The sequence below is a fragment of the Phlebotomus papatasi genome, chromosome 2 (assembly GCF_024763615.1).
Source record: "Phlebotomus papatasi isolate M1 chromosome 2, Ppap_2.1, whole genome shotgun sequence".
In the NCBI taxonomy this organism is placed as follows: domain Eukaryota; kingdom Metazoa; phylum Arthropoda; class Insecta; order Diptera; family Psychodidae; genus Phlebotomus; species Phlebotomus papatasi.
The window spans coordinates 18,742,769-18,769,085 of NC_077223.1; the positions used below are offsets into that span (position 1 = coordinate 18,742,769).

The following is a 26,317-nucleotide window of genomic DNA, read 5'->3' on the forward strand; positions in this document are numbered from 1 at the left end:
CCGTGATACAGACCTTAATGTAAATATAGGGCTATGCATCTTTTGTGATACGAATTGAATTGAATTGTGAAATAGAAAATGAGTTTATTATAGTTATACTTCAGAAACAACTACTACGTTAAAAAAATTGAAGATCATCCATTGTTTTTTTTTTCTTGCTGTCGTGGCATTATTTTTTTCAATAATTTTTACTAAAATAGCTTCATCATCTTATTTCGACTTTAAAAGACACAGATTTCTAAGTAATGAATCTTGTGGTTTTTTCCCGGCTTCAAAAATTCACATTAATTTGCTGTGAATATTTTCTTATTTAATTATTAATATTAATCTACTAAATACCTAATAAAATGGTATTATTGTTGAACAATTAGAGCAAAAAAACATCTATCATTTTGTTTTCCATATTTTCCTTAAAATCTAAAGTTTCTTGCATTTTCTTTTTCTTTGCTTTATATCCTATAATTTTCATTCCCATCTTCTAAAAATGCTTGCATTATTATCATTTTCAATAAAAATTTTGCTGTTTTTTTCTTCTTTCTATTATGTACAAGAGATATAAATAATAAAATTGAATTCCGTTCATTTTTTTTTATATAAAGAAAAACTAAAAATTAGTTTGAAGCAGTTGTTTTCTTGATTCTTTCTCCCTCTTTCCTAAATTTATTTATTTTTTTTTTCATTTTATCTTCTTTCAAATATGAAAGAACATCTTGGAAAAGAATGTTCTGATTTTGGCATCAGAGATCCAGTGAACAAAAAAAAATTAAATAGCCATTGTTTTCTTCTTCTTTGTAAGACGAGATATTTTCCGAGATATGTTCAATAAACTTAATATTAAAAAAAAATTGTAAGAGAATTAAAAATTATATCCTAAGTGATATTAAACTGTTGCATTTTCGTTTTCATTTCTTTGCCTTCTGAGAAGTTACACACGCAGTCTAAAATTATGCCTATCTTGTTGATCATTTAAACGTGACGTTTATGCCTATTTTCTAACTTGATATATATTAATTAATTCATTAAAAAAAAGAATCTTCCTCCTTGTTTCTTTCGTGTGGTAAAATTCATTAATTTGCAATATAATTATTTGTTAAAACTATATTAGATGCTAGACAGACAGTGTATATTTGTCGCTTTCTTTTGTTTTTGTTTTGTTTTCTTTTTTTTGATAAGAGATTATCTGTGGGGCATGTTTTGTTCTTAAGGGATTCATCCTCATTCTTTTTTTTTTCTTTTTAAGCAAAATACATGACTTTCTTTGTGTCAGCATGTACTGTGATGGCACGTGCCATCGCACCGGGTGTTCTATCCTCTGAACATCCACTTTGATGAGATCCTTCGCCAGAATCATGCTCCTTTTCCACTAAATGATACCTAAAAGCAAAATTACCCCATTTTCAGAAAAGTAACCACTTAAAGAAAAAGAAGAATCCAAAGAAAATGAAAAAGATGATATTTGTGCAATCACTTTATTTTAAACTTGATCACTTTATTATTTTTGCAACACAGCACTGAAATGATCACTGATTTTTCACTGGACACTAGCCTAAATAATCTTGAAAACTTCAAAGCCTTCACTTTTTGCGACAGTACAAAATCAAAAAACACTTCACATAGCATTAAGCATAAACGCAGAATGAGATGAGAAAAAGGTGAAATCATGAATAAAAACATATTTCATTCCATATATAATATTACAACAATTTTTAATAAAATACATTTTATAAGAACTGTTTTAATTATCTATTGTATAGGTTCAAATTGGGATAGAAAATTGTTAAAAAAAAGGGTGGCAAAGCGTCTAGAGGCTTTGCAAATTGTTCGAACTCATGACTTAGTAGATGCTATACCTCAAATAATTTACCGTTTAACCCTTTAACGACGAGACAGTTTTCGCGGATCGAAAATACGCAATAAAAATGAAACCGGTAGACAAAATCAGTAAAAAGTCTTCCATCTAGCCTTAGAAAATCCAACAGAGTCTGATTCGGTGTATTTTTTACCTCTATGAACGATAGGGACAAAAATAGCCTAAAATTTTAAGTAATTTTTCTGCCAATATAAATGAATGATAATTTTCACTCTAATGAAAAATATTATGTTTGAGTATTGTAGTTTCTTTTTCCAAAACGGTTTTACTTTTAAAAAAAAATTGGAAGTATAAAAAATAATTAAAATTAATTTTCAAGATGAGAATTTAAAAATTCGTCATTTTTTAGCTTAAAAATTTACTGTATAGCAAATAGCTAGAGACTTGCAAAAAATATCCTAGATTCCTTCAACCTTCTGCTTTACAATTATGTACAGACATAAGAAAAAAAATAGTTTAGGTAGTCAGGAAAAATAATTTTCTTTATGGGACACCGGTGTTCCAATCGTCCTTAAAAGGTTAACGATTCACAACCAATTTTAACCCATTCATAAATTATTTTAAAAGATCGACCAAAATGCTTTAAGAGTTGTACAATCGATTTTCTAGCAAAAATTACTTATCGGTTTATTACCGATATTACCGATAGGAACCGTATCAGACTCGTCAGCAAATCTAAGATCTTTCCAACGAATCCCCCAATTATGTCCCCATTCGGTGATAAATGCACTCTCTACAGCCATTCTAACTTTTGACTCTGAAAAAACATCACAAAACTTCAAAAATTCGGACGAAGGCATTCGGAATTTCGGACTTTGATAATCTAGTAATGGGCCAATCCATCTCAAGACGACCATAGGGGTATTCTTCATGGTCTCAATGTTTTTGAATTTTGCATATGTTAATTAAAATACACTAAATTAATTAAAATTTAAAAAAAAAACTTAATTAAAATACTGTAATTAAAATACACGACAAAATAACATACCCCTATCTTTTTTCACCCAAAAAAAATTGGCCGGAGATTACATGGAACCAAAGATAGCGTCTCGCGCTTCATTCGTCAATTGAGATTTTTGGAAATATTTCAAAATGCTTTATTTCGCGAATTGGTTGAGATTTCTTTCTACTCTTGTTTTTATTTTAAAGATAATTTTATACTCTTTAAAACGATATACTCGTTTTCGTATTATCTGCTCAAGTTTTTTTTGTAACGGTCTTTTGATTTTTTTTTGAAAAAAATTTAAAAATTAATTTTTCTCAAAAACCCCATTTTCAAACATTTTCATTTTTTTACTGTTGGACCAGTAACATTGAGTACTACATTCCCTGAAAAGGCGGGCTTCCACTTTTGCGCTTTTTTTAAACTATTTAAAATTTTACAACATTTCCAAAAAGAAAAAAATACAGTTAAAATCAAAATTTTGAGTTCAATTTTTCAGGGAATACTGTACTCCACAATACTTAAAAAAATATAAACAATTAAAAAATCAAAATTTTTCAAACTCGCGTTTTTGATTTTTTTTTATTTTCAAATAAAAATGCCTTTTGAAAAATTAAAAAAAAAATAAAAAAGCGTGTTCAAATAATTTTGATTTTTTTAACTGTTTATATTTTTTTTAAAGTATTGTGGAGTACAGTAGACTCTCACTCAATCGGCTCTTTTTTAATCGGGAGAAAAATTTTGTTGACAATTTTCACGTTTAATTATGAAGCTAATTTGCTCAAATTCGCTGTAGTTCTTCCTATTTTATCGTGATTCTTTATAATTGAGCGCTTTTTGTGGAATTTACAAAGGCTTTAACGCTCAATTGTCTCGCTAAACCGGATGACATTTTGCTCCATATTCCCGATTGAGAGAGAGTTTACTGTACTCTATTCCCTGATAAATTGAACTCAAAATTTTGAGTTTAACTTGGTTTTCTTTCTTTTTGAAAATGTTGTAAAATTTTAAATATTTTTTTTTAAATAAGCGCAAAAGTGGAAGCTCGTCTTTTCAGGGATTGTAGTACTCAATCAACAATAGCGAAAACCGGAAGTCGTCGGGAAGAGATAATCACTCAGGGAAACACATCAACTATCTTCAGAGCTTTCGGCTCGGTCTCCAAGCCTTCATCAGTGGTCAAGTCTTGCAAGCTTTCCTAAGATAGACGATTTAAGCAGATAGACTAAAGTTCCGTCTAAATATTGATGTGCGCATTTATTTTATCCGGTGAAATTTTTACAGTAAAAATGGGCTTCAGATTTGTTGAATCAATCATTACACAGGACTTAACCTGAAGTTAAAGGACTTAACCTGAGTTCCTGAAAATCTGAGGATTTCCAGGAACTATTCGAGGTGGAATTATTACCCTTTTAACAGTTTTGTAAATCAATAGAACGACTTTCGGCTAAAGGACCCAAGTCCTACCGAAAAGACGTCTACAGCTGAAAAGGACGCAAAGCCTAGGAACCTTGAATCTAATTTTTTGAATAAAACACGAAAATAAGTAAAATTTTGAATCATTGATAGACTTTCCTCTTTAAACAAAATAAATTAAAAATGTTCTTATAAAACTCATCAATAATATTCCTAGATTAAAGAAATTGCTAATTCACATTATATCTGGAATGAATTATATTCTAAAATATCATAAAAATAATTAACGTACCTGGCACGGAATGCAACCAAATGAGCATAGTAAGCTGGAGCTGGGATTGATACAGATCTTGTACATCGCACGTATGTATGACAGAGCTGATAAGTGAGACATTGCAATTCATCCGAATCGAAGTGATTGTCATCCCATAGAACATGATAGTGAGATGGGCGACTTGTTCCCTAAAGAATAGAAAAAGGCAAAGAAAATCATCCAAAATCAAATAATTTTGCAATGAAAATCACCTGCAAATTAAAAAAAAAGTATGTAGAATATTTACCTGAATCCCTTGATGGCTGCACAAGTAAAAATCAAATTCTGTTGGATGTGTAATTCCAACATCCACGGTGGTTCCCGCAGGAATATTCCCCGACTTGCCACTCTGCTCTTTTTTGTCGGCACAGAAGAGGCGTGTGTGATGGCGCTTTTGCACCACTATAAATGTTATTCCTGGCCGGTAGTCCGGTTCCAGTTTGATGCACGCCTCTCGGATGGCCGTCAATTCATGCTGTAGCACGTGGGGGAATTGCCCTTCGGACACACCATCGCGGTACAAGATGATCCTGTGAGGTTTGTAGCCACCAGTTGATTTGTAGAACATTATGAGAAGCTCCCTGTCAAACACAAGCAGCAATGAGAAAAATATTTACCACCAACAGAATCTATCTTTTAGATCTTTCCTAATCTAAAAGGTGTGATGCAAGTAATAATCATGTAAGACCGTCTTCAAACCCAGTTCCCAAAGGTCTTAGACAATTTAGCCCAGTTCCAGAAGGTCTCAAAAAAAAAACCTTAAACGGCAATAGATTTGATTGATTTTTCGGAATCTAATAGGTCATTTGCCCTTACCAATCCAATCAGAAGTCAAAACTTTCCAAAAAATCTTGACCGAAAAGAAATTATAGAAATTAAGCCATATGGCTAAGCCTAGGCAGTGGCGTACCTAGGTACGCCACTGCTGTGCAGATTTTATGCAAAATATGAGAAGTGCGTGTTTTATGCACAATCTGAACCATCTTATACTGCAGCTGTGCGTGTTTTTAGAACAATTTTGGCTTAAAATTTTAAAATATATATTTTTATTTCAACTCTAAATCTTGAAAGAATATAAGGACAAAATGCATTTTAGAAGCCAGAGGGGCGCCAAGAAACTGCAAAAAACTTGGCGCCCCCAGAAAACCTGTAAAGGAATTTAAAGTGTTCCTTTTTATTTCAACACGAAAACTTGCAAAAATACAAGGGCAAAATGCTTTTTAAAAGCTAGAGGAACGCCCCAGAAAGTCTGATTGATTTAAAAGTTTTTTTTTTATTTCAACTCGAAATTTTGAACGATTAAGACATAATGCATTACAATAATTAGAGATTTTTTTTGTCGATTTTCTGTAGATTTCTTCTACATTCCAGACTTTCCAGACAGCTAAGGTGAAAGGAACGTCTATTGACACTTTTAGAAGTCGTGTCAGCACCTATTGACACTCTACTCTGTACCATTTAGGATACGAAATTTGAACATCTCTGTTTATAGCAAAAGGTATATTACAGAAAAACGTTATATTACTTATATTTTACTAGATAAATTAATTAATTTTCAACATTGACAAAAGTGTCAATAGGGGTTCCCTGTCGAACAGACGTTCCTCAGACCCTATGTCTGAAAAGATGGATTATTTTTCACTGAAGTTTGGAAAATTCAATAGAGTGATTCTCCACAGTGTTTATATAAAACAAAAAAATCTGCGACGCCGTGTTATAAGTAGAAAATAGTGAAGTGAAAATTTTAAGCAGAGTGTCCACCTAAATTTCGTGTTTTTATATTATTCCATGGGCGATTTTTAAGAAATTAGTATTTTTGCTCGCATTTTTTTACTTATCTTAAATGTTAAGTTAATCGCTCCCCCTTTTTTCTCAGTGTAGCTTCACTGATGAAAAAAAGAGGGTGCGATTAACTTTTTTTCCTCATAATTTTAACACTTTTTAGGTGTAAAAATATATCAACATTTTTTATGTTAATTTTACACCTTTTAAGGGTAAAATTAACATGAAAAAGGGTAACTTTAATCCCCAATACACCTAAAAAGAGTAATATTTACACAGATTTCGGGTAAAATGAATATTTCCGGAATGTTATTTTAACTTTTTCGGATTTCTCTCAGTGTTGCTACGTTTTAATTTTAATAATTTTTCCCTTATTGTTTTTCCTATCGTTCCATTCCAGTCAGAATATTTTCAGGTTGAAACAATTTTTAATCAAATACGAAACATATAAGAATGTAATGAGAAAGGTCATTTTTTGGACTTACCTAACCATGCTACTGAGTTCCTGTATGATCTCCTGACGATGCTGCTGCACTCGAACTGTAGCAGAATATCTCGATGGATGTCCGTCCATGGATCCCACGACAGCTGCAATTGACGGTTTCTTGTTGTCTCCGGCCGGTGGGTGGGTAACATCAGCACCCAAGAAGATGACTGGCTCATTGAATACCTTGGGACGAATTGAGGGTACGAGAATCGAATTGATTCCACCCAATTTGACATTGATCTTGAGACAGAGATTTGACAGTGTCTGCGGTGATGTCTTATTCACATTCTTTGCCTGGACACACTGAGTAGCCATGCCAAGAACCGTATCTCCCACACGTTTCACCTCAGCATACACCGGGGTCTTTCCCGGTAGTATCACCACGACCAACTGGAGTGCATTGAACGTGTTCTTGAGATACCTAAACATCGGTTCCACCTGATCCGGACCCGTGGCATATTTGCAGAAACATGGCTGTCCAATTATTGGCATTCCCGCATCATTGGAAATCTTCTGAAGTTGCTGCGTGAAGTTTCTGCAATGCAAAATCCCCCACAGCCCCACACACACAGACATTTTAATCAATACATCCACCTCTAAACCACTTTAAACCTATCCCATTCTGTCTATGCCTCACCTCAAAGCTTCCTCACGCACTGTCCTTTGCGGGGCAAAGCACGCAATTGCCCAAACCCGAATTTCCACACCAGTGAAAAACTGCTTTCCCCTCATATCCCAAACACCCTGATTTGGCGATGCGAGACTCACTTTGTTCTACAAAGAGACACACATTTGGCCCAAATTGAAAACATCATCCAAATCAATTCAAATAGTAAATAAAATTTACAAAAAAAAAATGTCTACAACACTCCAGCCAAATAATTCAATAATTTTCTTTTTAATCATACGAAGAGGATCATACAAAGTTGAAAAATATTTCTTGTACAACTTTGCAAAAAAAAAATTAAAAATAAAATACATGAACCACTTCTTGGAGTTAATTCTCTAGAGGCTAAATTTAGAATTTTATTTCTGTTTTTGTTAGGATTATTTCATTCATTCTTTTTTTTTTTCTTTGTTTCAATCACTTCTCTCATAATTTCCATGGAGGTCCTTACTAGCCGTACTAACCCTTACTAACGATCAGTAATGAATTTGGTTTTATCCATCTTAACCGTGGAATCACACTAGAAAATTTCACATTAAAATTTTAATGTGATTCACATTAATTATTGCTGATAAGGTAAGTGTGCCAAATTTCGGCATAGTTGCATGCAAGCGTCAAAGTCTCAAGTTTGAAATGTAATATTTTTAATACAAATTGATTTTTTTTATTCTTTCTTCTGAAAGAGTGTTGCTTGGAACCTTGTAAAGAGTTTACCGTCTTTATTTGCTCTAAAATCACTCTTAATACATTTTAAAATGAATAAAAATGTAGACATAGCTTTGGTGGCCTATTTCGGCCACCTTCATTCTCATAGTTCCATGGCCTTCGGGAATTCTTCCAATATCTTTTTCACGTCATCTCGTTTGTCGAAGCTACATTTTTTGTTTTTCTTTTGCATTGTATAATCTCTAGAGTATGTAAAAACTAAAAATTAATGGAAATTCGAGGAACAAAAAAGGTGGCCGAAATTGCAAGCTGGCCGGAATTTGGCACACTTACCCTATGTGTCCTAATGTGCAATTTTCGTCAAGAGCTTTTAGAAATCGATTCATTTAGTGACAAAAAAGTGGACTCGAGTTACAAAAATTAGTTTAAATCGTTTAAAATAGCATACATACGATTGATAATTAATGAGCAAATTAATGAGAATTGAGCAAATTTATGAGCAAAATTTGCTCATTAAATTTTCATCAGGTACTACTTTATTGCAGTCATTCGGGTAGTTTCTGCGCCACAATTTTCTCACCAATTTATTCATTATTAACCTTCTAACGGGTAAGACCGCCTCCAGGCGGTCTTCACAAAAATCACATTTACAGCCACAATAAAGGTTTTATTTATTTAAAAGTGCTGTAGTGTCCTCGGTAATAGTCTTATAAATATCTCTTGAAAGTTTGAACTCATTTTGACTCTTCGTTTTGTTGCTATTCCCAGTTTTGTGTGACAGATCAGAGAAAGAAGCAACAAAAAATATTTGTGCAAAAAAACTCATTACCAATTTCCATAAAAATACCGATTTAAAGTTATCTGACTAAAATAAATTTATTTTTTACTGAACGATATGTCATTCTACTTTGTATATTTTATTGTATTTTATTGTAACTTTTTTTCGCATATTAAAGAAAACACCGTTAGAGGGTTAAATCAGAGGTGTGTAAGAACCGTTGAAACCAAATAAACGTCAAAATAAGTTTGTTCTGGTAGCGTTTTGACCATTGACGTACATATTTCATTAGATGTTTATTCGGTTTCAACGGTTCTTGCACGCCTCTGCCTTAAAGGGTTAACTGTCGACGACTTTTCGGCAAAACATAGGGTGGTCTCTCGCCGAAAATCATGTCATTGGTATGATAAAACCATCCTAAACCGGTAATATCTTGTGCGGTTTACGGAATCTTCGTTTTTTTCCATTTTGTCTTTTACACTTTTGTTTTTCCCAGTTTGTCTTTGGAATTTCTGTCTTCGGTAATTTTTGTTTTTTGGAAACTTTGTCTTTGGAAGTCTTGTCTTTCATATATTTTAAACAAGTATATTTTATTAAATGAAATAATGAAATCACATTGGTTTTTTTTTAAGTTTCAAGTTTCGTCCTTTTGGGCAAGGGAAATTTTCTGTGTTTTTGGAAAGTTTTTAGTTTCGCCATTTAGAGACAGGGAAATTTTCTATGTTTTGGGAAGTTATCAGTATCGCCTGTCGGGGCAAAGGGAAATTTTCTGTGTATTGGGAATGTTTTTAGTTTCGTTCTTTGGGGCAAAGGGAAATTTTCTGTGTTTTGGGAAATTTTTAGTTTTATCTTTTGGGACAAAGGGAAATTTTCTGTGTTTTAGAAAGTTATCAGTAACACCTGTCGGGACAAGGGGTAACTTTTTATGTGTTGGGAAGTTTTTAGTTTCGTTTTTTAGGGCAAAGGGAAATTTTCTGTGTTTTGGGAAATTTTTAGTTTCGTCCTGAGGGGTAAAGGGAAATTTTTTGAAGAACAAAGACAAAGATTCCAAAGACAGCCTGGGAAAAACAAAAGTGCAAAAAACAAAATGGAAAAAACGAAAATTCCCGATTCCATCTTGTGAAGTTATGATATGGTGACCGAGGATCGGACTTAAAAATTCGGCGCCGGCACTGCAACGGATTGAAGGAATACCCTGTTTTGCGATAACAGATGTCTTAAGAACAAGGTCAACCGCCAACCGGAGTCATATTAAGCTTGCCGCCACTACCGCTTTTCATAAAGCCGAAAGCGAGCATGACAGCTCTGAGATTACTACATTTCCTATGTTTCCCATATCTTTCTAGCGTGCCGAAAAAACTTTTGAGTTTATTAGCTGTTTTCTGTCATTGTAGAATGAATTAACAAAAAATATAAATACAAAATAAAAGCCAATTTAATATTGAATAGGCAACCAAAAACCCCAAATTGGCAACCTACGTAGTTTTGGAGATATCTCGTGAAATGTGTACGAAAACAGGGAAAAAATTACACTAAAACAGGTTGCATTTTTCAGAGCTAATGTCACCCATCCTGGATGACTCTCACTCAGCTCTGATTTGGAACGTTCATAAACGTAACTAACCGACATAATTATATCGTGCCTTGATCAACCGACTGTAATAATTTCTACAACACATAAATCTTAATTGAAAATCAATATTTTCTGATAAAATAAAAAAAATAAACATAGACTTCCACAGAAATTATGGATTGTGAAGGAACCATCATTCAACAATACAACATTTTATTTTTTTTTTAACTAAATACGTTTTGGAAATTACTTTGAAAACCAATAAAATTTTATTTGTTTTAAAATGGTAATTGAAAGGAAACTTACAGGCAAATTTGTCTGTAGAGGATGATTCTCGTGCCTCTAGAAAAAATTAGCGATTTTTTAACATAAAATAGTCAATAAATTTTTTTTGTTTTAAATTTTAGATGAAAGACATATATTTTCTGGATTTTTTAAAATGCCTTTTCATCACATTTTTTTTTATAATATTTTTTTAATCTTCTCAAACATAAAAGAAACATTAATTTTGCAATATATAATATATTACTGGATAGATATTAAAGTAAAGGTGGAAAAAGTAAGGAAAGTAGTTAAAATGATTCTTTTTTTCTATCTTTTGCGAAATTTGTTTGAGAAATTATTATTTAGAGAGCAATAAAGGAAGTTAATAGTGAATACTTTCCTCAAGAAAACACAAAGAAAAAAAATCAACAGAATGCAACTTACTTGTCCACTTATACTCGACACGCGTCCACCGTATTGCAATTTTGGCGGTGGCAGAACACGTCCTCGGACTTCCATCATGCTATTGGAGATTGTTAGACCAAATTCTTGCACGTAGGCGTCATTGTTGAAGTCCGCACGTCTCACCAAATTGTTGATTTCGCGCTCCCTATTAATATTGATTTCACCAAAAAGTGCATTAGTTTATCTTTTGAAAGTAGACCTTGTGGCAAATCATCTTTCAAGACCAGCAAAAACAAAACAAAAAAAACTGATAACAATATGCTGGACATTGAAAAAAGAATATCTCGATCATATCAGGAAGAATGATTGTGCTTGAGAGTGTTGAAGTAGGTAGATTTATCACAAAAGAGACTTATTGTTATCGCAAGTTCACCAGCCAAAAAAAGAACTTGAAATAAATCTCTCTAAGATATTGTGAACTTTTGGGTATCGGGAAGAAATTGTTTCACATTAAAAAAAATCAGAGTATAGTTCGACTTACATCAGAAATAGAAAATTTTTACTTTGAAAATTTTTAACAAATTACAAAACAGTTAATAATTAATTCAACAACAAATATAGTAAGGTGGGGTAACTGGATCATTTTCCGAAGAGTGCAACTTAAACGCTTGTTTTTGGACTGATGAAATTGTTTTTTACTTCTTCTAAATCCATAGAATTATTCACTGTTTCATTCAGAAACATAATATAAAAATATTTATCAAAAATATTAAAGAAAATTTATAAAATAATGATAATACTGAAATAAGTCAGCATGCACTAACTGGGTCGCCTTTTCGCTAATTCACTTTTAATTAAATCTTTGGATTTAAAATACTTTTTTTCACAAGGAAAAAAACAATAAATGTTTTCAATCAGCCAGCTTTCATTAGAGAAAATATCACTGCTAGAAAATTTTTAGTGAAGAACCCAGCTGGCACAAGATTGAAATGAGTCAATTGCACTCACTTATTTAATGGATAAAAATATTATTTTTGCTTTTTCTCAAACTTCAATAGTTATATTATGTTACTGTAGTGATTATATTACGGAAATAAAAATAAAAATATTATTTTAAGTTGATTAGTCATAAACGATCCATATAGCGAAGCGCCCGAATTAGAACAGTTGACTGTATTTCGTTTTTTTTTTAATACGTTTTTTGACCACAGCGAGCAGTGATTGTCCATGTAACTACAGCAATATCAAAAAATTATTAAATTATGTAAGAATTTTCATTTAAACATTTATTTTAAATAACGAAATCGACTAAAATCCATCATATCAGCATCTGCGTACTTTCGCAGCGTTATTATCGAAAAAAAATATTTTTTTCACACTAAATAGACAAAATCGGACAGATAGCATAATCTAAGCAAAAAAATGTTGAGATATATAAATGTCGTCTACAATTATGTCGAAATAATCAACAAAATCGGTTCAGCTACAGTCGAGATAATTGAGTTTATGTAATATAAAATTGGTTTTTCGACAGTGGTGCCTGTAGCGTTGATCCTACACTCAGTCCCGGCATTATGCACTTCGGGATTATGCACCTGACGGAATTATGCACATACAATTATGCAAGTTTGCCTACCATTGGGAGTCAATTTATGAATTCATTTTTGAAATACGCCTGAATAAATACTATTTCGCGACGCGGGAAATTTGAAAACACTGTGCTTCTTTTTCAGAATAAAACTTTAATTTCTTTTATTAAGGTAAATTTTTTAAATGTTCTAACCATTTATTGAAGAACTCTGGCCAAAAAGTACTGTTTGTTAATGCATTTCTGTTAAACAGTTGAATCTCTTTGTTTTGACTACTTTTACTCCGTGCGAAATTCGTTCTACGGCCGATTTATTCAAATGAAAGCCCCTGCAGGTATGCAAATTTTCTCGATGCATTATGCCATTTCGCGCGTTTATTTCGGTCCCGAAAATGTGCATAATCCCGGGACTGCGTGTACAAAGTATAAATGTTTTAGAAAATTGTATAGCTTTGCGAGACCTTTAATTTCTGGCCTCACTCGTCAAAATCGGTCAAATGCAGCCGAAGATATGGCATTTTGAATTTCTTGAATTTTGACCCCTCATATCTCCGGTTCTATTATAACCACAACGCACAATTGCACCATTTTGGAAACGTCCTAGACTGGACTACAACATACTAAAATTTCATTAACTTGCACAATGCCGTTTTTAAGAAAAGTGACTTTGAATTTCGATGAATTTTGACGCTATCACAGCGCCACCTGTGGTGACTTTTTGAACTTTCATCTGAAAGTGCTCATCGAGACGAAACTAAAAACCCAAAATTTAGCTCAAAATGTTAATTAAAATCGGAAAGTTAGAGGTTGTCAATTTTCGAACTTTGACCCCTCGGGTCAGATTTTGCAATTTTATGTTTTTTTTTTGTATTTTATCATTTTCATTATTAATATTTTCCTGACTTCAAGTTCCCTATGTTCCGAGCGAAATACCACGTATGATGCACGCACACGTCTTCATGAAACACTGTTAGGCATATTGCTAGTTGATGTTTCATATAAACTTTGTCACACGAAAATCTTTTTGACTGAAGTATATTCTTAAAACGAAAACACTTAAGCATATACTTCAGTCGAGATGAACTTTTACATCGAAAAAGACTAATAATTACATCGATATCCGACGAATTAATTCAACTCGCACGAAGAGTTGTTTCAACTCTATTTACTAAAATTTACAACGAAAAAGAGTAACAATTAGGGTAAAGTGGTACAAGTTGGACAATGGCACAATTTGGACGGGGCTTTTTTCTTGATAAATTTAGTACTTCATTTTTATTTATATATTTTTAATGCCTTAGTTTTATAATTTGATTCCTTGTGCTTAAAAACAAATTTTGTATTGTATTCATCAAGAAAAAAAACCATGTCCAACTTGTCACACTATGTCCAAATTATATCACTTTACCCTACATCGATTTTCTTCGAGTTAATTCAACTCGGCGATAGAGTTGTTTCAGATCTACAATCTTTTTTCTCACAGTGTAAGAACTTTCGTAATAAAAATAAAACCCGAGCCATAATAAATCAAAAATTCGATTATAAAATGGCCATAGCTCCGGTTCTAATTATCAGAATTTTATCATCTTGGGTTATTTTATTTGAAAAGCTATCGTTAAATGGTACACTTCTTCTGAACACTCCAACCTCGAACGATTTAGTCAAAAAAAATTGATTTTCGAAAATTCGATGTCGAATATTCAATTTAAATCTACGTAATTTTTAATTTCTTCTGAAAAAAATTAATTGAAGAAATAGAAAAGAACTCAGTGTCTAGTTCGCTTTTACTGCATTATTGATACAGCAAAAACACTTTTCACACTAAAAACAACTTTTAGAAAATGAACTATAAAGCTGAAGTCTATAAAGTAACAAAATGAACCATTCCTGCCAATATTTTTTTGTTCTTGCTTATTTAAGTTCAATCCCACTTCTGAACTCTCAAACAAATATTAAAATATATAATAAAAAAAGAACTTTAGAAAGCTGAAATAAAAGATTTTGAAGAAAGAAAAATTCTTACCTGTCTGGAGCAGATCTAGCTGTAGCCTTAATCATGGTTGATGTTTGCATATCCGTGAGCTTCTTGATGCACCTCTGTCCAGCCACAATATTGCACACTTCGAGCGGCAAATAAGTGTGCTTGTGCTCCTGACCAACCTGCAGACATGGCAAATGCGGATAGCGCAACTTCATCTTGTACTTGTCCAAGAAATACTTGGCCACTGTACACTCCACCGTCTGCCCATTTTCCAGCTGAAGCGGGAAAGACTGCATTTGAGCTGGTCGCCTGGTTACATTGCACACCCTGTACTTCCGCCTCATTGTGCCACAGTGAGTGATTTCAATTTTGAGCCCTTTGATCTCTTTGGTGAATTTCACCCTCTGCGAATCTGTCAACGGTTTCCGCTGTTCATTGATGTCTCTGATGTCCAAGACTTCGCACATGAACTCAATCACTGGCTGCGCTTTGTAGAATGCCGTGGCTGATACATCAATATTCAGCATCATCTTCCACTGAGACGGCCTTACGCTCTGATGGAATCCAAACCAAACCTCACGTCCACCGCCAAGTGGATGGTAATAGCCATCGGGAGAGCTGAAGAAGCTCCTGCCAACTGGAGTGTATGTCATACTGGGCAAGTGACGCATCACCACATCCAATGCCAAAATAGCATCATAGGGAATCTGACGAGTTCGACCTTCGAGGGCCTCCTCGAGATTAAACAGTGACACTTGAGCCACCCATTTGATAGTCACACGGAAGACGCGATCCTTCCCCTCGCCCGGCAATGTCACCTCCAATTCCACTCGGTCATTGCCGATGGGCAGAGGATCGCGCGTATAGAGATTATTGCGACCATCAAACACTGGCTTCAACACACCAAAGATCTTACTGTATGCATGTACCATCGTTTCAATGATTTCTCGATTCACCTGGAAAAAGTTGGTGACCAGAAAGAGAGCATTACACATTAATTCTCATTCTTCAAACGACATATTAAAAATGTCTCTGAAGAAAAGTGCAATTTTAACATTGACAAATTGATAGTAAAAAAAAACCTGTTAAACTTAAACCTATCGCTTAATCGACTTAATCATTTTGTGAGCATATGACGCCATCTAGTAAGTATCGATTAAAGTTAACATGTTCTAACGGTTCTAACAATTCTGTACTGTCTGATATCCGAGTAGCCGAAAGATATTTTTCTCTTAAAAAATAAACTAGGGTTAGGATGATAACATTTCGACACTATCGAATCGACAGTATCGATAAATCTATCCAAGATTAAGTGAATGTCGACTTTTTACGCATTGTTGGGCCATTCATTGCGACATTCTTAAAAGAAAGAGACTGTTGATAAACATCTATATTAGTTACAGAAAGTGCAGCTATCGTTTAAAGTTTTCAGAATCGACAGTCGATAGTATCGAAAACAAGTTATCATGTCACCCTAGGCCTACAACAATATTGTATATAGAATAAACAAAAATAGTGAATTTCTTAGATTTTTTTAAAGTACTTTAGCATTTTCTAATATTTTGAAATATCTTATCAGGCAGTGAATCTAAGTAAAGATCTCGGTAATATGGGCTTCAGACCTGAGACTTATTTATATGTCTTAACTACTCCAATTTTTCAAATATCAAAGTTTTCTGGAATAAAATAACTTTGGATTGAATTATTAAGGACAAATTACTTATTAAATTCTGAAAAATCAATAAAATTGATTTCGATTTAGGATTTTGAGATTTTCGGGGCCTCTATTAAGCATGGCATGCTCCACTAAGCATGGCAAATTTGAGCATATTTGCTTCATTCGATAATCATAATCGAACTCGAAAAATGTCAACAAACTTTTTTCAAATTTAACTGCTGCCCGATATTAAAAGAGCCGAATTAGCGAGTCTACTGTACCTATAATGCTAAACCTCTAGTCTGAAGACCGCCTAAGGGATGATATAAATAATAAGTGGGGTTTATATCCCAAAGATATAGCTCTAGAGGCCAAACGGTAAGAGATAACGACTTGGGACCTAAAGGGGACCCGCATAAGTCGAATTCCTAATTACGGGTTTTCAAGATCAAAGGCTAAAAAGACACTAGAGCGCGTATTTATAAATCGAATGGAGTCATATTTTTCGCTTGGTTTGGAAAGATTTTGAAATTTCCGACAAAACTGAACGGGTTGCAATCGGTTATAAATCGGTAATGAACCACTTTTTTTCATAATGAAAAACAATAATTTTGCTTATAAACCTGTTTAAATGCGCGGAGAATTTATCTGTTAAAGTATAATCGTTATACTTTAGCGATTTGCAGATGTAATTTTCTCGATTAGGGTAAGATGGGATAATTCGGAATCATGTCTATTTTGGAACTTTGAGATTTTCTTATAATTTCAGATGATTCTACAGAAAAAGAAAACTACGAAAAAGTACATGACTTTACATTCAAGAGTACTTTCTTGTTGTTTTTTCCTTTTACCATCTAAAACTGTTACAAAATTGCAAAGTTCTAAATTTGTTATGATTCCAAATCACCTCATTATACCCTATTTATATTTAAAAGTGTATAAAAGAACAATTTAAAAGTCAATACAAATTATTAGGGAGAAAAACAATAAAAAATCATTGAATTAAGGGAAAGAGCGATACCTTCGGACAACTTAATTTTTGTCTATGTTCTTAATGAATTTTATCTACGGTTCTTTACATTCATGACGGAGTCAAGTTCATTAAAAAAAAACATATTGAAAAAATGAGTTGTTCGAAGATTCGAGTCGTCCAAAGAAATCGTGCTCTTCCCTACCTTGGTCTTAAAATTCTTGATAAAAAACCATTCTTCAATGATTCTCTCATGAAGATTAAGCCATCGAATGGATAAAAATCTTCAGAAAAATCGACTAAAAAGAGCAAAGTTCTGATTCATACAATCAGGGGCATGACATTTGCTATGCTTCCCATATATTTCGACCATGCCGAAAAACTTTTGATTTTATTAGCTCTTTCCCATACTCATCTCATACTCGATGGCACTAGGTGAAAATAATATAAGAAAATTGAAAAAAATAAAACATAAATCAGATAAACAGTGTGCAAAAAAAAACTGTACGAAAACTAAAAAATGAAATGAAAATGCGTAAATTAACATAATACGGTGAGCATTTTACTGTCAATGTGATTCTGCTTTAAGTAAAGGAAATTTATGGAAAGGCCCAAGTTTCAGTTTGAAATAAGAAACTTCACACATGAGAGAAAGGAACTCAATCTCCTTTTCACTTTTTCGATCGATTTTCGTGGACGTCTGTCCCGTCCGAAGTACAAACACTTTTGTACAGAGAACGGAAAGAGATATCGAGAAGCGGTTTTCGGCAAATGTCAAATATCGATGGGCGGCTAGAAATTGATGATATCAGACCCATCCTCCACCCCCCTACCTCTAACACCCCAAAAATGTTGTTTTCTCAATAACTCAGCCCCTGTTGCATCGAACAATCTCAAATTTTAGTGTGTTATAGCTCGGTCTAAGACCTTACGATTAAAAAAAAAATTAAACCCCAACGACCCCCCTGACCCGAGCTAGAAGGGGTCAAAAATTCAATTTTAAAATTTCCATATGTCCGGTTTTAGTTATCGAGATTTGAAAAATTTTGGTGTTTTGGAAAGCTCTCGTGAAATGCTACAACTCTTCCAACACCCCAACTTCATCCGGTTTAATTGAAGGTCTGATTAATCGAAAAATCAATTTTCGAAATTTCGATCTCGAATATTTTGAAAACTAGACGATGCCTTTTAAATTAAATTTTAGTATGCTGTAGCTGAGGTGAAGACTTTTCTAACAGTCTGTCGTACTCCTCTCTCGATGTCCCCTGACTATCATAATCAAAAAAGACTAGACTGGAAAGTATTTTTTGTGTTTATGAAACGATCCTAATACCGGCTTCAGACTGGAGGTTTAGCCCAGTTCCCAAAGGTCTCAAAATCCTAAATACCAAACAATTCCATTGCTTTTTTAGAGCCTAATCCTAATAGGTCATTTATCTTTAATAATCCAATCCTAAGTTACATTTTTGCAAAAAATCGTGATTGATAAGAAATTAGAGCAGTTAAGCCGTTCGCTAAGCCTTAGGTCTGAAACACGTATATCTTATTGTGTAAGGGCAATTATTCTTCAGAAGACAATTTGTCCTAAGTTTTCTTAAATAAATTGAATTGAATTGACATAAGTCTTTGCTATCAGATTTTGCAAATTAAATACTCTCGAGGATCAACCTGAGTCTATCTGAGTCATAAGACTTCGAATGTTGAAAAAAAAAATTAAAAATTTAATAAAATTGTTTATAAAAACTGATTATTGGCAGCAGATATCATTTGGTCTATCCATGACACTTTCTAATATAAACTTTCCGGAACGATATTAAATCTTAAGCTTGAAGCCTTCATAAGAAACCTGGCTCAATATTTTAGCTCTTTCCGAACCGCAGCATATGCTGCAAGCCAATTTCATAATTTTTTAATCAAAAATATCTAAGCTCAGGAATTAATTGAGGTCCTACAAAAAATATCTTACATTTGGATATCCTTATAATTTGTAATCATCCACAAGAATCGGATTTTTATCAACTCTGAATAATTAAAAAACATTGTATTTCATAGAAAATGCATATGCTTCTTTGGGTACTAGAGTCCCAAAAGAGACGAATGAGTTAAGATTAGGATTATTCAAGTTTTGTTTAGATTATTCGAATTATTCGCATTATAACGCGAAGTCACAACATTCTTCGTTTAAAATTCCTTAAATAATAAACATCAAAGTATTTGCTATTTTTGTTGTTGTGTTAAAAAATGTTATTTCTCTTCCAAGTAAATAAAACAAAGCCGGTATAAATCTTTATCAAGAATATTTCACTGTCTCCGATTGAGCTTTATTATGCACTTTGCAGCACCCTCGCATTTGAGCAAAAGTGAAAGTTGGCGCTCAAAGTGTGCGCCGACGCCTTGAAAATCGTCACATCTTCCCTCCCCATTCCACTGACCCATTGTTCAGCTCTCCCAAATTCAAGTTCACCTTCGGCCTTTGAGCAGGAGACCTTGGAGAACTTTGCCGCCGCTCTTTGCGGTCTTTCGCAAAAGGAATAATAAGAAAAAAAGGGGGCTCAGACTTACCTTCCTGGGACATTTGTCTGGCTGTATGTTGATGTCATAGTGATGCACATATCCCCTGGGCATGGTGATCTGGAAGTGATTGGCGCGCAGGAGAATGGGACGTCCTTCGCGGCCCAAATTTGGCCGCCGAGGGCACGTGAAGACGGGCAATTCTGCGGGTCCTGGAGGCACGGGCACAATGCCCATCTGGCCAGGTGCTGCGGCATTCTGTGGACCGGCCGGGATTGTGACGGCGGTGGTGCTGGAGTTTGGTGTTTGTGGTGATGTGAGCGTCTCGAAGCTCGTCTGGGGTGTCGATGGGCTCGACGTGCGCGGTGGCGACGATGTCCAGGATTCTGTTTAAGGTTCCCGGAAAAGGGGTTGATGAAACACAAAGGAAAATATTGATGAACAATCGAAGCCTCCCAAAACAGACTCAATTATCCTCTAAAATAGACACTTTTAGCCTATATTGACACCCCATAGGGCTCCCGGGAACTCTACTTTCGCGGAAAATGCCCAGAAAATGCGGAAAATCTACCTGTTATTTGTCGCATGGTATTTCTTTCAACTTCAATCATCAATTGCGTTTTACTTTTGTTCCCTCAAACACCCTTTCTTTGGCCGATAGTTTTCAGGCAAAATAGCACATAAAACCACCACGGTGGGTGGGCAAAAACCACAGAAATATCACCCTCGCACACTCAAGATGCGATTCAACACAGAATTCAGCACAATTAGCAAGAAAAACACGTCATTTAGGATAAATACACGGGTGACATTGAAATTTTGCGATGGGAGACCCGAAAAGAGAAACTCTGAAAACTAAGATGGCGGTGAAAAATTTGTCACTCACACCACGCTCCAACTGCTGTCAGATTATTCATTCTGGGGCACCTCAGTAAAATTTTCAGAAAATTCCACTTTTCACCCCCTAAACACAAACCGGGTGTACATATTTTTCACAAAAACACATCCCCACGTCAACTAGAAGCTGAATTTGTGACACTTTGGGTGTTTGTGCGGTGCAAAAGATGGTAAAATGAAAAATACACCAAATGTAGGACAGTTTGCCACCATCAGACAAAAGAAAACATTTTCCTTCCTCAGATCTAGAAAATCCAGCAATGGATGTATTTTTACTTACGTCCTACGGGATACATCTTCTCCTATCACTAAATTCAATTCACTAAACACGACGTTACAGCAACTTACGGGCGATAAATTAAAATTTATTTGTAGAAAATTCCATTGATTTTGCAAAGGGCAATGGCTTCTGCCAAAGTGAAAAAGTGACAGCGATATCATCGATTCGATGAAATATCGAATTGGTCGATATCCCGGATGACCCTACCATTGCTTCTCCGTTAGTCATGATAAATAAGGTTTTTGTTATTTTCAACAAAAATGCAAATTTTCTGATCTGTTTAATATTTATTTATAGATCGACGGCTCCAATCCATACTATGCTAAGTCGACTTAGCCTTCTATTACGTCGAGAGATATGTTGTTCCTGGGACCGAGATCTACAACTGGTAAAAATTTGGTGGGTATCCGACGTCCGGGTAACGAGATATTCCATTTTTTTCGAAAAAGAAATTACACAGGATGCAGCATAGGAAATTGTTAACTTCAAATAGCTCTCCTGAAATATTGTCATTCTGAGATAGCGTAGCATGGAATGGAAGCATTGAGATATTGGAGAGGAACACAAAGGGTAGAACCATAGAATCAATACTTCGCCATTTTAAGGTTTAATACCCTTGTAATTCGTATAATTTTTGTGGAAACAAAAGGGGGCATTGTCGTATTGTGTACAGATGCTTTGAAGCATTACATCATCTCTTAATTTAATCAGAAGACTTCCTGGGATTACTGAGTGTAAAAAGTACCAGCCGCCGAAAAAAGTAAGACCTTTTCATCACATCTGAATATCATTTTTTAAACAGTATTGAAGAGGATATTAAAACAAATAATAATAACAATAATGCTGGCACAACATTCCATGAAGGAAGAAGGCCTTCCCGCAAGAGGATTTTCAGACATGCATTATTATTTTTTTCTTGTACGGGATGAGGTTGTCAGTCCCATGCCCGTGGAATCAAGTGCAGTGAAGCTCACTGGATGCAATTCGAACACCTTTAACGCCAGAAAAATTCCTAGTGACCTAAAGGGGATTCGAACCCGGGACACTTGCATCATAGAGCGAGTGCTTTACTACTTGACTAGAGTAGGTAAGTTTCAAGAAATTTCATGAATTTCCGCCTAAAGTAGGTGGCGACTGCTCTGCAATTTCTGAAATTTTACCATCTCTACACTTGACCCATTGAGTGCCCCTATTAAAACAAAGTTTAATTATTTAGAGATTGACTTTCAGTGAAATATATGAAATACTGTACAGCAAAACACAAAAATAATAAGACAACTTCTTTTAGCGTTGACAAATTTCTCAAGAACTCCATATTTTTTCCGAGATTGTTCACTTCTTCGAGAATTTCCTTTAATAATTTTCAAATAACCTAGTCATTAACCCTTTAAGGATGAGAGGGTTTAAAAATGGGGGTCAGAAAAATAATTTTTTTCTGCCTCTTTAGAGCAAAACATAACTTTAGATGGCCGTAGGTAAAATTTCATTTTTGGGTTACCAAAACCCAAAATCGTCCTTAAAGGATTAAAGAACCTAATATGGTTTTATTATTCGTTACACAGTAAAAAATAATTACTACGATTATCGCGTGTAATGGGAGAGCATTGATAATTGTAGTAAATTTGCAACGATTATCGTAGTAAGCAAAGTTGAAAAGCAAACAAGTTGAATTTTCGTAGTTGAAAAGCAAACTAAGTTGAATTTACCTTCAACAATTGTACTGAAATTACACAAAATATAAAAAGAAGAAGAATGAGTTTAAACGAAATTAGTTGAAAGTTGAACTTTTTGCTGCGATAATCAATTGAAAAATTACTACGAAAATCGAACTGATTCTATTACACGCGATAATCGTAGCATTTTTCAATCAGTCAGTTGAATGAAGTTTATGCCATTTTGTTGCTTCATTTTATTACTATTATAGTAATTATTACTACTATTTATTGTACGTAGACCATTACCGAGAGTTTAATTTTTACTAGTTTTGCAATCTAAATGATTCCTTTTCAATTGAAAGTTGATTTTTTTAGTGGTTTGTAATTCGAAATTTCAACTTGTTCAATTCAACTAATGGAATTCAACCTGCCAATTTCATCTCGTTTTTACTGTGTAGGCTATTGAGGTCACGAAATAATACTTATTTCGCAGTTTTATAAACTTAACCCTTTAAGGACGATTGGGTCACCGGTGACCCCAAAATGAAATTTTTCCTACGGCAATACAAAGTTGTGTTTTGCTCTAAAAAGTCAGAAAAAACGAGTTTTTCTGACCACTCATTTTTGAGGTTCTCGTCCTTAAAGGGTTAAACTAATAATTCTCTTAAAATATAATTTTAATTTGAGTGGAGAAAAATTCTTATTGGAGAAAAAGTACTGACTCTACCTTATTTATACTTTGACAACTCCTGTCAGAACCTATTGAAATCCTTGACACTCTACTGGAATATGAAATTTGAACATCTCTCTTTAGAGGAAAACGTACATTACAGAAAAGCATCATGTTATTTACCTTTTCTGAGATATATTAAATAAATTTCAACATTTTCACAAAAGTATCTATAGGAGTTCCCGGTCGAAGAGGTAATCTTTCGACCATATTAATTAATTTGTATTTCTTATTGCCAAATTTTCAGTTATTTTTCCAATTTTTTCGAACCCGCAACGAAACCTATTAAGTATCAGCACTGATGAACTTTAGCCAAAGAAGAGTTGGCTGAGACAAAACTGGTATTTTTCATGTTTTTGAAGAGTACTTTTTTACCACTCACAATTCTCGAGAAAGATTCTTAATATTCACGATATTTAACAAATAATTGCAGTAACGGCAAAATTTATATTTTAATTTATATTTCCGATAAAGGAAAACCATGTGACTTAGCAACGAAACAGTTAAAAGAGGTACCTTCCTTTCTAAATGCACAAGGTTTGCAGTGAAAAGTTAAGAGACATTAACTTTTTTTTTTTAAATATTGTGAAAATGATAAACAACCCTTTTGGTTAATGTAAAGATGTGTGTTGTATGTATTAACACTCTAAAAGCCAAAATAGTATTGCACTCCAATTTTATATGTCAACGAAATTAAAAAAAAATTGTTTGTCCTTTGGATAATTTTATGCCACCCGGACAGAGTACATGGATAAGTAAGAGTCTACTGTACAAATCATAGAAATATTTGGAATAGCATTGTGGTTTGAAGGGAAAAAAATCTGAAACAAACTGATATTGTTGAAAAAAAAAAGCAGGGATCGTATAACTACAAAAAAGAAAGAAAAATCTGAAACAAACTGATACATTGTAAAAAGAAATGATAAACAGTGTGAGGCAAGAAAATTGTTTGATAAATTCAAATACATTACTCGCTTTCTAATCCGGATCGCCGTAATCCGGACAAATTCACAACGGTTACATTTAAAATACTTTTGAGGTTATGTATGCATGCGTGTTCAGCAATTAAAATTAACTATCCTGTGATATTTTTGTTTAATAAATGAAGTATAATAGAATAGACTTCCCCAATTATGTATTTTTAATCTTCTTTAAAAGTTTTATTCTAATTCTACAAAAAAAAATCTTGTATTATATTGTCGAGACGTTGAACAAACTCAAAAAAACCATCCGGATTACGAAGCGGACATCTGTCATTTTGTCTCCCAATCATCCGGATCACAAAGCGGGCACTGTATTCGTTTTTATTAGAATTTTTCACTGTCTTCCATAGCATTTCAATATTAAGGCATTACATGTTATAGATTGATACCGGGTCTGCCGGGATATCGAATCGATCGATATTTTTATATTTTGTTAAAACTGTGAAGTTAAAAATATTCTCTATTCCTTAACCAAAGATGATAAGAAAATTAAATTGAAATTCTTTGATGTAAAATTATAGAAAATCATTTTTATTTTCCAGGAAAATCGCAAGGCACATTTTTTCATGGAGTCGATGAATTTTCCCACTCAGCACAGCAGCGCCATAATATTCCTGTGGCGGGGCACCAGAAACTCACATGGCGGGAATTTTAGTCCTAAGCATAAGAAAAACCGTTTTTTCTCAGGTAAACCACCTCTTTTATCTTTAATTTCCTCATGAATTTTACCAAAATCCGCCACAATGTTGTTGAAAAACCGAAAACATTTATGTAAAAACTAATTAACCACGAAAAATACAGGTGATTTCCGCAATAAACTGTATGATTCAGTGCTAAAGTATTCTTGCACGAGTGTATATATATGTTGCAAAAACACGTTTTATACCGCATTATATAAAGCGGTATATAGAGAATTTCCAGCCCTACTTGCATGATTTCTGACCAATCTGTAAAACAAGTCCATTCACATTATTTTTCATTCAACTTGCACACATTTTACGTCTCATTCTTCTACCTGTGCCTTCACCTGTCTCGCGTTTTTTTTTCTCCTCTTCACTCTTTTTCGCTCTTAAATATTTTTCTCAGAAGAATTCTCCACACAAGTGAACCATGTTTGTGTTTGTGGATTTCATGAAAAATATTGAGAAAGATATTGAAGTGCAAATAGAAGAGAAAAAAAATATTGAGAAGAAGAAACCAATGAAAGATCTCTTTTACTTCTTATAAACCAAAAAGCCCATCATCATCAACATCTCTCTCGTCGTCTATGATTACAATGGAATTTTTGGGAGATGCCGAAATAGACACAAGATGAAGTGAAAAAAAAAGATCTAAAGAGAGAAGGCAATTTAGACACTCTTAACACGGTAAATATTGAATATAATTGAGCAATTGTTGAATGAATTTATGAATTTGTTGTGGTCAGAGATGAGCTTTAATGAAAAAAAAGGAATCACCTCAAAAGCAACTTCTAAATATTTCATGAAAATTATTTGGCTCAGGTAATTAAAATTCATATGTTTATTTGTATACACTTGTATGATACTCCAGAAGAGTATATAACATTCAATTCAAGTGCCGGGCAGAATAAAAAAAAACGAGAGCTCTATACAATACTCTTTCAGAAAGCTAAACACCAAAACACTCAAACCATCCACAAGAATGAAATGCAAGGTCATGGATTGTGCTCAAAAATTCGTACACCACAATTTTTAATCGCTAGATTATAGAAACAATAATAGTCTAGCGATTATTAGGGTAAGGGCTCATAATTTTGACCAGTCTGCTTATATGCATCAATGTTCTAAGTTTGAAGTGCGATATTTTCAATATACTAATTGACTTTTTTGTTACTTTCTTTCCAGGAGGATTGTTTAGAAACTTAGCAAGCTATTTATCGT

At 33.8% G+C, this 26,317-nt stretch overlaps 1 protein-coding gene across 4 annotated transcripts; it reads right to left on the reverse strand.

Moving 5' to 3' along the window:
* Positions 1-59: 59 nt before the first annotated feature.
* LOC129802925 (protein argonaute-2) lies at positions 60-21,210 on the reverse strand. 4 transcript variants are annotated; one of them, XM_055849154.1, is made up of 10 exons: positions 21,049-21,210; positions 19,923-20,257; positions 14,776-15,689; positions 11,204-11,369; positions 10,802-10,837; positions 7,449-7,585; positions 6,810-7,346; positions 4,790-5,123; positions 4,522-4,691; positions 60-1,374 (listed from the first exon to the last, which is right to left on the reverse strand). In XM_055849154.1, exons 1-10 carry the CDS (start codon positions 21,062-21,064, stop codon positions 1,236-1,238), a joined length of 2,784 nt encoding a protein of 927 aa, XP_055705129.1. In that variant the 5' UTR covers positions 21,065-21,210; the 3' UTR covers positions 60-1,235. The 4 variants fall into 4 exon arrangements, with proteins under 4 accessions (XP_055705129.1, XP_055705126.1, XP_055705131.1 ...); XM_055849151.1 differs by lacking the exon at positions 21,049-21,210 and adding an exon at positions 20,443-20,726; XM_055849156.1 differs by lacking the exon at positions 10,802-10,837 and having other exon boundaries at positions 21,049-21,209.
* Positions 21,211-26,317: the final 5,107 nt, after the last annotated feature.

Bases quoted from the DNA above. Each gene is read 5' to 3' on its own strand.
- LOC129802925 (XM_055849151.1), bottom strand. From the start codon at position 20,482: ATGATTGAAGTTGAAAGAAATACCATGCGACAAATAACAG. The intron at 15,690-19,922 runs GTAAGTCTGAGC...AACTTTTTCCAG, and splicing joins CAGACAAATGTCCCAGGAAG to GTGAATCGAGAAATCATTGA. The intron at 7,586-10,801 runs GTAAGTTTCCTT...GTCTCTTTGTAG, and splicing joins CTCTACAGACAAATTTGCCT to AACAAAGTGAGTCTCGCATC.